This window comes from Trachurus trachurus (assembly GCF_905171665.1).
Source record: "Trachurus trachurus genome assembly, chromosome: 12".
Lineage (NCBI taxonomy): Eukaryota > Metazoa > Chordata > Actinopteri > Carangiformes > Carangidae > Trachurus > Trachurus trachurus.
The window spans coordinates 7,105,343-7,120,711 of record NC_139908.1 but is presented as its reverse complement, the minus strand read 5'-3'; the positions used below and the strand labels follow the sequence as shown (position 1 = coordinate 7,120,711).

Sequence of the window (15,369 nt, the reverse complement as noted above, 5' to 3'; positions counted from 1 at the left end):
TGGCAGTAACACACACACACACACACACACTTCTGAGAAGCTGGCATCGAGCTCCCCGACTCTGCTGCTCCACTTTTCAATGAAGATTCAAGGATGCGGGCAAAAGGTTTTTTTTTGGCAGGCTCATGCAGCCCTACCTGCCCGAGTGTGTTTTTACACAGATAACGGCACAGGCTGCACACAACTGAAGACAGGAACGGTCAGGTCTGCAGAGTTTGATCAGATATTCATCAAAGTACTGGAGACTGCAAACCAGCATCATTTCTCAGTCGACAGATGATTAATTGGTAACCTAGAAACTAATTATTAATAGTTGTAGGAGGAGTAGGATTAAATAAGATGATGCTTCTTCCTGCTCCTTTTCAGATATTTATTCTATTAGATTTGATTTGCCTCTTCTTTTATTGTATTATTTTCGATAAAGTCCCAATTCATTCATTCATTGTACTGTGGAATAAAGGTAAATCCTTATATTACATATTAAACTATTGAAATGATTTTCAAATTCATAAAATGAAAATGAGAAAAAAGTGGTCAATTTTCAGTGAAGTGATCTGACAATAGCAGACTGATGACTGGTGTGGATTTCTGGGACACTTGTGTCATCATCAGGATGTTTAAGTGGCACAATCATGGACTATTTAAGATCATTCATTTTTGTGTTTGTCAGAACCTGGCAACCACACCGAAACAGACCGACAATTTACAAATCAATCCTTCTGAGTGCTGAAGTATCAGTCACCGTGGCATCGATCTGCTCCTCACTCACTCACTCCCTTTGTTACGCTGCTGGATTGTTCAGGATGCTGCACGTCTTCGGAAAATGCTCCCAGTTTCTCTGTAGGGTTGTGTGATTTCTATCGGATGCTTTGTTTGTTTAACCAGATCTTGTGTTATTATGCCATTTCCGCTTCTTTTTAAATATATTATAGGGCTTTATTTAGATACACTGCAAAAACTCAAATTTTTCCAAGAATATTTGTCTTATTTCTTGTCAAAATGTCTCAATTTTAGTCAAAACTAATCTCTTTCCACTTAAAATAAGACTCATTACCTAAAAATTAACTTGTTTTTAGACAGTTTTCACTTGTTTCAAACAAATTTTCAAAATAATTTAAAAAGTGTCTAAAAACAAGTTACTTTTTAATGTGATGAGTCTCATTTTAAGTATAAGTAGATTTGTTTTGACTAGAAATTACATTTTGACGAGAAAAAAGACAAATATTCTTGGTAAGATTTTGAGTTTTTGCAGTAGAGAAAGAGGATTGTATTGTATTAAAAGGGACTTGAACCTACTGTACGTCTGTGACTAAAATATAGAGTTTGTATTTATTCATGGAGGGATGAAGTGTGAGGATGAAACTCCTCCGTTGCTGCCAAGCCACCCTCAGAAAGAAAAAGCAACTTAAAACAGCCTCAGTGATGACAAGTTTCAAACACACGTTTCAAACTGGGACGCTCTTGAACGTTTGTTTGAGGCTCATACTAATGTTATATTATGAATGAATGAGTTTGTCCCCGATTTCTAAACACACCGTTGTAAAAAGGGAACATGAGCTGAGCTGAGGTATAGACATCAGAAGTGGAGAGGTGTAGCTTCATTAAACCATCGTCTTCTGGCCTCATAATTGCCTCTCTAGTCTCCCTGTGATCACAGGAGTGGAATACATTTGAGCTGTCTTTGGTGAGTTTTCAGTTTTATCGCAGCAAATTCTCAAACTGAAATGAATTAAAATAATCGTCCTGCTCTGTGGTCGGTGTTCCTGTCTCATGTTTTTTTTTTTCCACTTTGATTAATCTTGTTCGTTGAGCCCCTCCCCTCCTCTCCCCCTCCCCTCCTTCTTCCCTCCCTCTCTCCTTTCCAGTGTTCGCTGCAGGAAGTGTATAAAGCCAGAGTGCGATTTGCATTCTGCGTTGGTCCTAGAGTGTCCCCTTTGGTGTGTGTGTGGGGGAGGTGGGGGGGGTGGGGAGAAGCGATAGAGAGATGCACATGCTGATGAGAAGGCAGAGAGACAGGACAGACTCAAATGAGCCTGATAAGCCAGCGCCTGGGGAGGGCAGGAAACGGATTTGCTTAATTGGTAAATTTGTTCCACTTAGATAGCAGCAACCAGTGGCGAGCTACACCACACCTAACCCATCAGGCCCATCAGGCCCATCAGGCCTGGCGGGCAGGCTGCCGGTGGCGGGTTTATGTGGCTGTGAAGGTCACAGTGTTGACCAATAAACAGCAGCAGCCGAGTTAAAAAAAGAAAGAAAGAAAACTGAACTAAAAACTCTCTCTGCAGCATGTTTCCCCCCCTGAAAGTTTCCCGTATAACTTTTGACTTGTTTGGTAACAGTTCATTTCCAGCCAGAGGAGAGCAAGCGAGAGTGCGAGAGCAAACAAAATGAAGTCATGATGTATTGAAATCAGCATCAAATGGTCAGCAGGGAAGCCGCATGTAACCGTGCAGCTGAGTTTCATTTCTCTGATAGCTTCAAGCTGTTTGAAGATGTGGAGATGAGAGAGCCGACATGCAGGCCCCGAGGAGCGCGTGTTTATTTACGGAAAAAAAAGGTATCTTAAAGTTAACACACATTCACACGCTCACAATAAAAAGTATGCCCTCCTCGAGTCATCCCAATTCCTACCCGCATCGGGCCCCGAACACTCAATTATTCTGAAAGCAAAAAATGTAATGACCTACATTCGCAATCATTCAAATAGGAAGTGAAAGCGACATGAAGACGATTACAAGGCATCGCACTAGGTTTTGTTCCATCTGATTCAATTAAGGTTGAGTTTCATTAACAAGTGCCCCTCCTCTTCCTCTCACTCCCCTCTCCTGCCTGCGCCCCTCTCCGCCCTCCCAAAGCCATGTATGGCCTTTTCTCACTGCAACAATGACTTTCATGAAATCACATTAAACAAATGAGCACTCCAAATCTGACAGCAGCATATTCTCCAGGCGGGGGTGGCTAAAAAACCCTTGTCGTGTCCTTGGTTTATCTCCGCGCTGGTCTCTGGAAATGTTATGTTTATCACTGAATAATTACATTTTAAGCACTTCAAATGACTTTGGATGAGAGGCCTTGATGATTAATTACACATGGTAAAGAATACTTGGCCAGTTAATGTGGAGATAATGATTGTTAAACTGTTTTTTTCCCTTTCTTTTTTTTTCTTGAAGTTATAGGAGACTTTACCAAAAAACTTTTAGGCCTTGTCCAACCGTGAACTTCCCGGTTTTACTGTTCTGTCCACAAGCAACCGTGCTTTTGGAACACTGAAACCATGGTCTTTTGAAACTGGAGTGAAGTTTTCTGCCGATTCGGGTTTCAGCGGTTGCATGTGGATATGACGACCGCTATTATTTCCCTTGTTTACGTCAGAGCTGAGCTCAGCTCCTCTACGCACCTCTACGTAGAGGTTGTTAGCTAGAGTTAACTTTAGCTTGCTAGCTAAAATGGACAAGTTGGAAGTTGGAAGTTGTTGGTATTTATTGGCATGCTGTCAGCTGTATTCGGTTGTCATATCCAGTTGCTCAACCTAATTCAACAATGAAGGCACCTGAAATAGGCAAGGCAAGGCAATTTTATTTGTTTAGCCCATTTTTACAAACAGTTTGTCTCAAAGGGCTTTGCATCGACTGAGGAAAAACTCCCCGAAACCCTTTTAACAGGGAAAAATTGGAGAAACCTCAGGGTGAGCAACAGAGGAGGAATCCCTCATTGCTCCACTTGCTAGCGTCCCCAACAACTGCAAGAAGACAGCAGCAAAGCGCCCAGCGTCAGCCTTCCCATTTTACCTTACATTGCCACCTATTGCTGTGGCATATGTATTACACGTAAATTGCATCACTTGGTAGCGGATCTTACGGTTGCGTGTGTACAAAGTATTTTTATTACACCACTCGTGTGGATGCAGAATTTTATTTAACCAAACTTTCGTAGCAAAATAACCCGGGCTGGTGTGGACAAGGCCTTATAGCCTCACAAAGCCAGACACAGACGTCACTCCACTCAACTCCACTCCACTTCACTCCACTCAGCCCTCAGCAGGTGTTTCCCTCCATGACATTTGGAGCAACAGGCTGGACAATAGGCTGGCTCAGACTTGAAACCAAAACCCTGGATGAAGCAATCACTGCCTGCGGTTGTGGCAGTTAAGTAAATCAAGTATTTAACAAATCTAAAGCAGAAGCGGCACCGTCTAGTTGCACAATCACGCTTGGCTTGACATTTACAACACATAATTTGTTTGTCAATACGAGTGTCAAACTCAAAGACCCATCTCAGCGCTGATATCTTTTATCTAAGTCTCCCTCCACACAGATGATTTCTTTTGTTCTCTTTATATGAACAAGAATCTGAAGTTTCTACCATTCGGCTCTTTGGCTCTGGCTCTTCACCGCCCCGGCTGCTGATTCAGCTTCTCTATTGTAATTCCCCCTTGATCTCAGATCAGCCTTTGACGCAGTGGATTACGACGTCTTAATCAGCTGTCTGGAAAAAAAAAACTTGTGTCCAACAGGTTAGAGATTGTCCCCTGTGTGTGTGTGTGTGTCACGTTTGTCCTGCGCCGCGCCGCTGAAATTAAGACCTGGGTGTCGGACAAAGACATTTGCAGCTTGAACGACTCCAGACTGGAGGTCGTTCTAATAACCTTCATGGTCAGAGGAGCGCATGTATTATTAAAAGTCTCTCATATAGTCTGGGAGCCGTATCTAATGATGTTGCAGTTGTTTACTCAGAGCTGCCTTTTTCTGCTTAGGTAGTTTATTGATCTTGGGAGTATACAACAAACAAGTTCTCAGAAGAAGAAGAAGAAGAAGAAGTGACCCCGCCACACAAATCCTCACTGCCCTTTACTGGCTATGTGTCAGTTTTAGAATTGATTTAAAGATTTTATCGCTTGTTTTTAAAGCCGTGCATGGTCAGGCTCATGCTTATACTGTATCTGTGATCTGATAAGTCACTATGATCCTTTTTGATCCCTCTGGAGACGACCACGTCTCTTCATTTCTGCTTTTTCTCTCATTATTATGGTCATGATCGCTCTCCTGCAACAACTCTGTCATTATAGACTTGAATGGTTTAATGAAAGATATTCCTCCTGTTCCTTTACCTACTCTTATCACAGCCAATCATATAATAACATAAGTATTAGGCTATAATGAATACAAAGCATGCTCTCTCTCCCTCTCTCTTTATGAAAAGTGGAGCTTTGGCCATCTCAACTCTTGTCACCAATAAACTGAAGCAGGCTTAAGCTGTTTTACTACGATACATTCTCTGGTGGTCTGGCTTACAATGTGCGCAGATTATTGCCTCTATCACTGCTGGGACAGATAATATGGCATTCTCTGATTTTCATTAACATCCTACACAGCAGCCCAGTAAACTCCCGGGTGGCTTAGTTACAGCGAGGCACGGATAAACTTCTTTTCCTCCCCTCACTGTTACTGTTGCCTCTGAGAACAGGAACAGAGCAGCGGCGTAAGGGGATTTCGAGCTGTAAAGTCGGCTGCACAGCGTTTATGTCTTAAAACAGCATGCAAAGTTGGAACTCATTTCATTTGCATGTTGTCAACTGAGCGTTTATTGTCATCTCCGGGAGAAAAAGAAAAAAAACTGTTCATGTGTCTTCTGCAGCACAAGTATTAATTTCCATCAGGATCCGTTGCAAATCGCAGTGGTATGAAATATTCAAATAGATGTCATGACCAAAATAAATATGCCTCGGAATACAAATAGAGTTCAACAGATCACACAGCATCCTGACCTCAATTCCTTAAAACTCAAACTGTAGCTGAGCTCCGGCTTCTCTCTGAGCCAAATTTCACAGTGCTGGTTACAAAAAAAGGCTTTAACCTCTCAGCAATGCCTAAAGTCACGAAAAGAGAAAAGTACACCCGCATCTCCAACTCTGGATGTCGTATTTTTTTTTTTTTTTTCCCCTTTCCAGTGCAACTCATACTAGAGAGAGCTGGATTTGTCCCTGCATTATTTACTATTACCATTCTCTTTGTTAGCCGGAGTCACATTAATGAATGCATGAGGAGTTGCCTATTTGATGACCACAATGCATGGGGGAGACTCGCGGTACACCGATGCTCCATTTGTGTGAGCTGAATCATTCATCACACACAGAGCGTGTACACAGACACACACACACACACACTCTCACACAACACCAAATGCACAAACACAGTTTTACATGCTTTATGTGTGCTTTGGATGGAATCCATGGCTGTCTTCAAGGAGTCTTAAAACCCAAAACTATATATATTTTTTGTGGGGGGGATCAAGCTTTTTATTAATACAACAATTCAGAACCAACAATAGAGCCTGCAGAGGAAATGTTTGGGTAATATAAATCTCAAACACACTCACACAAGTGCCGGCATTCACCCTGAATTTAAGATGGTGTTGAATTGCAGCCCTTTTAATGCAGCTGTTTGAATCTTAAGCAACCAAAAGCCATTAACAGAAGTGAACATACTACCCTATAACATTATCCTATGTTAAATAAAAATACTTCCCAATATGGTGAAATCTGGAGACGGCATCCTATCTTCTCATTTAATCACAACAGATGGTTACCAGTTGTCTGACAATTTTTAAGTGTTGCAATTCTACAAGTAACCTAGTGCAATCCTATATTTCACTCTATTGCAATTTTTGTTCACTTTTATTTATTTAATTTTGCACATGACATGTCAGTCAATCTATCTATCCAAGTTTCATTCTAGCAGCATCGTTGCTAAGAACCCCTCAGTTCTGTCTTAAGCCGCTTGTGTTTGTGGTTTGTAGGCCATATAATACCTGTCTTCTATCTGATAATTAAGTTAATTTAATAACTGTTGTAGCCTATTTAAGTCTATAAATCAACTGCTATAATAAATTGACTGTAGCCTATGAAAGCATGACCAACTGGTGCTTCTATTACAAAGCAAAGTGGTGATGATACATAACCTGGAAACTTCTGGTCAACAGGTGGTTGAACAAGTTGTTTGTAGTTATCAGTTAGCTGTTAGTAGTTAGGCTATCAGTTATAGTTATTAGTTATGGTTTTAGCTGTTAGTAGTTCAGTTAGCTGTTTGTAGTTATCAGTTATAACTGATGTACACAATTGACCATATTCACAGCGTCGCCATCTTTCCTTACGTCATAACTCGGGGTGGGTAAACAAAGGCTGCTATAGCTGTACAAATGTCGGGAGTCTGATAAACTGCTTTCCTTTCATCGCTTCCTGGTTGATACAGATTTAAGGAAGGCATGGGTTGTTTCTTTAAAGTATTAAAAAATAAAATTCCAAAAATCCGCAACCAGAAAGACTACAGGTCGCGTAGGTGACGTCACACACCACATGCCGCCCTTTCCCGTGTCAGCTACTCCACTGCCTGTTAGTCCGTAGAGCGGTCTTCACACAAAATTCATTCTTCCGTTGCCGTTTTACGACAAACTGCTAATTTTTTGGCATGAAACATTACTGTATGTTTTAATAGGTTAAGGTCATATATTATATATTATTTCAGATCACAAAATAAAATCTTGACTCCCATTCACTTACATGGAGATTTTTTCATGGAGGCTTTCTATACTAACTGTTAGCTTCTACTAGCTCATGATTTGCAGTTTTCTGTGAATGCAGCCTCATACAGAGCAAACAACACTGATGCAGGGTTGTGTTTGCATATTTACAGGAGGTGAATGACGTTTTAAAACTCCTTGTAGGCCTAATCATACAGTGGAGTGGGAATTCAAAATAAGTGAAATTACAGAACATTAAGATGTCTTCCAATATGAAAGTTAATTCCATCAATACAACTAAAGCGTACAGTTTGATCTTTCATCTCCGTCAATTTCTCCACATAAAACCAAACGTGCTGAAAAGAGCCAAACTTGGGGAACACTGGTCCCTAATGTGACTGTTCTGAGTGAAGTCTGACTTAAAAGCTGAAGAAAATCAATGTGTTTCTCAACTGATGGTGTTTGAAAACATTAAAAAAACACATGTCTGTTTTAATGTTCTGTTTACAATATAGAGATGTAAACAAAGCCTTAACCATTAGCTTCATGAAAACATCAATAACTTCTTCAGTCAGTGTATGTAAAAGCATGTCAATCACTTGCAGGAGAAACAGCAGGGATCCAAGTCCTGTGCCTTTGAAATGTGCTGGTATATGGCTGTCATTTTGTTTACCCATAGATCACGGACTGTGCCTTTAAGTAAATGCAAAGCTTCAGAAGCTTGGGCACACAGGCTTTGATATTGACATATCTGCCTACTGAGCCTCCACATGAAGGCAGACAACATCAGAGCGCAGAACAACACACACCACTCAACAGGACTGTCCGTGAGAGCTTCATTTTATATTCATAGTAAAAATTAAAATGGCAATGACAGCCACTCTCTTTCACACACACACACACAGACAGGACTCAAAGGGGGAGAGGGGAGGTGATACTGAGAATGAAATGAATACATGACATCTAAATAAGTCATAGCCGTACATCCTTTTACCCGTGAACACAGGAAACAGAGAACATAGCGGCGCACACGGACAGTTATTATCGCCGGTGTGTGAGTGATGGCTCCAGACTTGAACAGAATGAGCGTGAGAAATTAATACCAATGGCTGTCTTCAGCTCATCAACTGGCGGCTCTGGCGTAAACCAGACTTGGGGTTGGTGGGAGGGGGGGAGAGGGGGAGGAAAAGTGCACCAATGTCTTTGATTTGCTGTGGCTGGAGAGTAGCAAAACATTGTATCATGAAAACAGAGTTATTCTGTCAGTGCAGCAGACAGATGACTGCTCCTCTCCAGGCAACACAGGAGGAAAATGTTACTTGTTTGAAGTGCAAGAAGCCCCCTCACCTCAGCCACCGGCACTCCCTCTGGGGGACGACAATGCAACACAATCATGCCATTCAGAGGCACCTCGGTGCCTTGGGGGTCCTGCTCAAAGTTCTTCCTCAGGTCTGTGGGAGAGAATAAACAGCACTGCATTAAACAACAACAGCAACAGCAGCAGCAGCAGCGGCATGAAGCAGCATCTAAACATGCACATTAAAAAGTCAGATTCGTTTCATGTTTGACGACCTCCTCCTTGCACAGACGCAGAGAGACATAAAGAATGAAGGCTTCTGCAAGAAAAATATAAAAGATCACAGCACCGGTTTTGAAGAAGGATGACCTTTTCTGAGACGATAAGGTCAAGTCTGGGAATCAAAATGACACGGGGCTTTGCTTACAGGCGATCCGGACGGTTGCCTTGCGGCTCTTGGACGTTCCCAGGTGACTCCAGGCGACGCACAGACACCAGTAATCCTCGGGGCCGTGGAAGTCCTCCACCTGCTGCCGCGACACGTTGATCATCACCTCGCGGATCTTCAGCCCTGCGGACACACAAGATGGTTTTGGATTGCTTGGGATTAGAGCTTTCATTAGATCACAGTGATGATCAATCAAGAGAGAGAGATGAATGGAGAATCGTTGGGGACAGGATGATGAGTGAAATCTGAATTTGATAAGATTATCAGCGGTAAACAGATGATCTACCGTTTGACCAGGAGGAGAGACGGAGCGCAGGCTGCTCGTCAAGCCAAAAAACACATTTCAGGGATTTTGTTTGGATGTTATAATGTGTTATTTCTCTAAGTGGGTCCACACACACAGAGCTGACCACTTCACAACAAATTCATGTCATTACTGCTCTTTTGACAAACCCTCATTAAGGCTTGAGTTGGGCAAACAGAGGGGCAGCGGTGGGAAAACGGTGGTTTGTGCCAGAGAGAAATTGTAAGTTAGCTCTTATATCCTCTTTCAGAATCAACCTATAATCCATTTATAGAGAAGTGACACTAAATGCTTTCCAGTGGAGGCATTAACGCAGAGGAGGAGCACATCTGCCTCTTATTGTTGTCTTGGAAAACATTTGAAGAGGCTATAATTTAAGGTAGCATAACAGTGCAATTAAACGCCGCAGCTGAACACGGATACTTTCGATGACAATCAAATCCTCTATTTCTGCAGCAGAGAGTCTGAGTTAATGTCAGCCAGGTCATTTGTTAATATCTGTATATTGTCTTGTGATGCAGCCCATAATGAGCCAGGCGTGAGATGAGCATTTTCCCAGACAACTGATGGGAATTTAAAAGCCCCGGTATTTCAATTATGCCAGACTACTCACAAAAGATGACAGCCTCGAACCATTAATGTATAATAAGGTGGCTTTATTGGGTGTCTGGTGAAATTGCAGCTTTCATCCAAAGAATGTGATGTCTTCTCTCTCCAGCACCGGCTGAACAGATTTATTAAAATGTGAATGCAGAGATACAAACAGCCATTACGCACACAGCTCTTCCTGCTGCTATTGCTGCTGGAACAAGGCTGGACAAGGAAACTTTTTGTCTCCAGCCACTCTCTGGCTTTATGCTAATAAAGTGGCAACTATTCAAGCCCCAGGAGGAGCGTTGGCAGCAATCTGCCTCGGTATGGTTAGGTATGAATTGTGTAAGTGCCTGTGTGTGTGTGTGTGTGTTTGTGATTGTTCGTCTTACTGCAAAACATGAGTGCAACAGAAAACACAAAACATAAGAGCTCCGGCTCGTTCTGAGTCAGCGCCCACTTGTCCTTGATTTTCTAACGTAAGAATGCACATGAAGAGTTTTTCAGAGGAGCGCTGTGCAACGTCGAAGGACCTCATGCTCTCAGCACTTAGCCGTACAAAACAACAGGTTTGGCTGAGCTTGAGAGGAAGCTGCAAAAAAAAAAAAAAAAAAAAAAAAAATTCCCATTATCCAAAACTGGATGCTCCTCCAGCTCAAAACTCATTCTGGCTGCACTGAATGAAGCCGTCATGGAGGAGAACAGGCTGTGACAATAACAAGTGTCACTGCCCCTCAAAGGAAAAAAACTAGCTTTAGCCAACAACTGTAGAGGGCTGAGGTGGCTCTGATTAAAATGGCATCAGGTGTAGCAGCAGCAGCGACACGGTTGAGGACTGTGTTTCACACCCAATGGAGCTGCTACGATGTTTTAAATATAAAAGCCGAGAGGAAGTGACATGGTGTAACAAACAAACACATGTTGTTTTAATAAACAGCTCTGTCAGTAATTGGTCTTTTCTCACCATATTTATTTAGCCTGTGTGCATCTTTTTGCCGTTGGCGTGAACCCTGGTGACAGATTAACGCTGTTTCCTGTGATTGTTTCACAGTGAAAACCACTTCCTCCCATCAGCAATTTAAAGGGACAGTTCAACGTTTTGGCAAATTGTTTTCAAGGTAAATTCATGCAAAACGGCTGATGCCTGTTCCCTTCAGGGGCAGTTTTTCTGCAAGCAGTCTCTGCATTTGCCTTGAAAACAACTCTGGTAACTCTGGTGTCTGGTAACGCTCTGTTATTATCTCATAATGAGGTGAATATGCAGGTCACAACTTGTCCACCAGAGTGTTTTGGGGTTGTTTGATTGTGTATTTGATGAGTTTGATGAGGGAAACCAAGAAATCCCATGAGCCTCCGTAGCGTAGCTCTGAGCAGCTTGCGGCTCTGCTCCGCCGTTCTAAAAATAGTTTGCACCGGCAGTTAAAGGTAACGAACCTACTCCTAAAACTATAGTGATTATGGCAATGGGCCAATTTGCCAAAATGTTGAACTATCCCTTTAATGGTGCAGAGGAATAATAGAGATTGGAATGAAAACTAGGCAACAATATAGAAAAGAAATACATTAAATGTCTGTTTGAATTTAGATTTTTTTTTCCAGCTGACAGGACGAGGAAAACTTCAAAAATTTATGGAAGAATTTAAAATCTTGTGTTTCTGGACCCAAAAGATTAGTTTGTGGATTTCCTGCAGGAGGTTGTCCTTTACACAGATTTTTGGAAACGGCGAACAAGTCGTGCCTGACGACAAATCTCACAGCAGCTGTTGAGAAATCACTGTAAAGCTTAGCCTCTCGTGGCTTATTGCTTAATTACGCAGCCCTACACTTGTAGAGGAGCCGTCTCTCTCCACAGGCTCTCGCCGCCGCCGCCGCGCCGTACGCTGCAGACAGCGCGGCGGCTTAGACATGGGCCGGGATTAAATGAAAACTAATAATGTGAAATGAAAGGTTATCAAAGGAGGCCCTAATGAAGCAATGTAAAACAGACGTGTTCTCTGAAGACACTGTAATCCTCCGCAGCGACTCTCTGATTCCAGCTTTTGATAAACTTGTCAATTCGCGGTCAAGAGAAAAGGCTTCAAAACTCTGTCTACAAACAGATCCGTTCTCTGAAGACACTGTAATCCTCTGCAATGACTGACTGATATTATGCACAACAGACACACACACACAGACACAGACACAGACACACACATTCACACAACTACTTCTCCTCTACACCACTACAAATTAGAGGCTTAATCAACGTGGCTGATTAAGAGAGTGAGGCAGATTTAACTACAGGAAAATGAAAACACGACACTGCACTCTACAGCGCGGGGGCAAGTTTGTCATCACATTAAAGACGTCGCTGTTTATAGAGATGTACAGTGAATGCACACGAACGCATCATTCAGGTTAATGTGCTTTTTGCTTTTCTGCATCTGAAACAGGTGTTTTCACATTACAAATGGAAGCTCATACAGCTACAGGCTAAAAACACACAGAGGTGAAAATTAAATAATAACAATAACATAATAATAATAATAAAGGTTCTTGCACACCTTCAAATCTTAGTGAGAGAGGGGGTTTTATGTGTTTGAGAATCATGCACTAACCATCATTTATTCACCGGTAATTGCGAGTTGGTAATGAAAATAATACGGCAGCAAACAACACCCGCGGAGCCGAGGGCGACACTTTGAAATGTGAATATTAGGTTTCAGCTCAGTTTAGCAGCAAACGGTGCAATGTTAAAAACAAAGGCCTCACGGTTTTCAGGAAAAAGTTATGTGTTGTCAAAGTTGTTGCTTTGTGATGCCGTGGTGCAAAGGAAGGGGCGACAACAACAGGTGTGACCTGTAAAGGCGGGAGGGGTGAGCGACCTATACGGTGCTTTAAGTTGGACAACTTGTCAGGATGTTGTTGACAGCAGCCTGACGGGGGAGCGTTGTCTCTTAATTCACACTGGCTCTGTCACAATCAGACCCACTCATCTTTATTAATGACGAGGAAAACAGAAAGAAACTAATGAATAAACAACAGTCGTCTCTACTGTTCCTGATGCAACGTGTTGTGCTGAAAGCAGACAAACTCACACAGGGCGGAGTGAGCTGCAGCTCTGCAAAAACTGTTTCTCTGGCTCACAGACCGCAGAACAACAGTGATGCTTTCCACATCAGCCTGTATCAGATCATAATCCATGCATCCATCCATGTGCAGGGTTGCAGGAGGGCTGAGGAGCCAACCACAGCTGACACAAGGCCACATATAGAGACAAACAAGACACACACACGCACTGACATTCACGCTTTACGGACAATTTGGAGTCTCCTCTGAACCTAGCGTGTGTGTTTTTTGGAAAAGACGCCACAAACCACCACCAACCACTCCCTACCTTTCTCTCTTTGTCCTGACTTCTTGTCCATATACTCAACACCAGGGTCGCTCTTTAAAGGGATAGTTCATTCACATTTTGGCACATTGGCCCATTGCCATAATCCCTATAGTCATAGCAGTAGGTTCGTTACCTTTAATTGTCGGTGCAAGTTATTTTTAGAACGGCGGAGCAGAGCCGTGAGCTGCTCAGAGCTACGCTACGGAGGCTCATGGGATTTCTTGGTTTCCCTCATCAAACTCATCAAATACACAATCCAACAACTCCAAAATGCTCTGGTGGAGAAGTTTTTTGGAAGCCGGAGAACCTGAAGAGTGCTAACCAGCACCTCATCGTACCGCCCGTATCACATCATAATTAAAAAGTTGAAGAAGAAATTATTCTAGTAAGAATGAAAGTCTTCGCACACAGCAAAATGCATGAAGCCCTGGTAATAAATAAAGTCTTCCACATGAAGAGACGGCTTCATTTGTCTGAGTGAGAGGCCACAGTGTCTCTGCTGCAGGACAGATAAACAAAGGAGAGGAATCAGAGACGCCGACACGTTTGGCGACTCGATCAAAGAACTTTGTCTCTTTTCCAAGTATCTTCAAATGACACCGCGTTAGAAAAATTACCCAAAAACGACTTAGTCATGTCGATGGCATGTGGTCACCTCCCCGCATTCAGAGAAAAAAACAAACATGCATTCAGCCCTGGCCACCTGTTTATTTCTTTCTTTCTCTCTCTCTCTGTCTCCCTTCAGGTTCCTGCCAATGGCTCCTGACAAAACGCCACCAAGCCTTGACAACAGACCTGAAGCTGGAGCGGCTTCTACTTTGCCCCCTCAATCATGTCCTTTAATATGTCTCTAATGTAAAAAAAAAAGGAGTCAGGAGGACAGAGCTGTAGCAGTGCTGCTGACGCTCACTTATCATCTCATGTCAGTGTCTTTCTCCGTCTGTGTTGTGCTGTTGTCTGGCTCGCGGCCCTGTGGTGTGATTTCTCCCGGCTTTGGCCCATTGTCTCTCCTTGGCCCGCTCTGTGAAAAAAGGCTCTGAGGGGGCCGAGGCGCTGCCAGCTACAAGTGGTCTCTGATCCAAGTGGGCTCAGCAGAAACTCGACTGGTCCGGCTGCTGCAGCTCAAACGGGTCCAGGATGTCCCAGGATGTGGTACTTATCGCCACGGTAACGGTGTGTGTGTGTGTGTGTGTGTGTATATGGGGGGATATTCATGCAGAGTTTGTCTGAGGGATCGTTTTTGCGAGACAGCTAGGAGGTGGATGGATGGAGCTTTAGGAGAGCCACTGTCTGATGTGAACCCGGCCTTGGGGAAACGCTTGTGTGATGTGACATTGTGGTGTGGCGTGGCATGTGTGTGTGTGTGTGTGGGGGCTGCGAGGGCTGGCTGAGGGCCAGCAGCAGACGAACCCTGCTAGACAAGCGGAACATGCTCCCAGCAACATCTTCAGTCTGGTCCCAGCTGTGTGTGTCATACTTAATCCTGGAACCAAAGGGACGCATTACTCCATGCATAAAAAAAAAAAATCATGATAATTCAACCATTAAAATGCTGTGAGTCCTCGTTCGTGTCGTCCCCCCGGTCGCCTTGTTTATGTTTATCCAAAAAACCTGCATGTCTTCTTATTAAGAGCCAGTTTTGCATACACAAGTAATTTTCACTCTGTGGGCCACTTCATTTGTTCCACTGCTATTTCTTTAACTAATAGTCTGTGACACCCAGAGACTCCGAGGCGTCTCGCTTCCTCCCCACCACCGCCACCACCGACCAGTCCCTACCTTTCTCTCTTTGTCCTGACTTTGTGCCCATAATACTCAACACCAGGGTCGCTCTT

The 15,369-nt window shown here is 43.1% G+C and overlaps 1 protein-coding gene across 1 annotated transcript in view; it reads right to left on the bottom strand.

The window, feature by feature from the left end:
- Positions 1 to 15,369, bottom strand: part of LOC310995071 (netrin receptor UNC5D-like) — a gene marked incomplete at both ends in the record, with an annotated part of 187,141 nt that overhangs the window by 40,801 nt on the left and 130,971 nt on the right. Inside the window, 2 exons of the mRNA XM_083984000.1 lie at positions 8,866 to 8,969; positions 9,243 to 9,386. Of these exons, the coding sequence (XP_083840126.1) occupies positions 8,866 to 8,969; positions 9,243 to 9,386 (248 nt within the window). The remainder of the gene's footprint in view (positions 1 to 8,865; positions 8,970 to 9,242; positions 9,387 to 15,369) is intronic.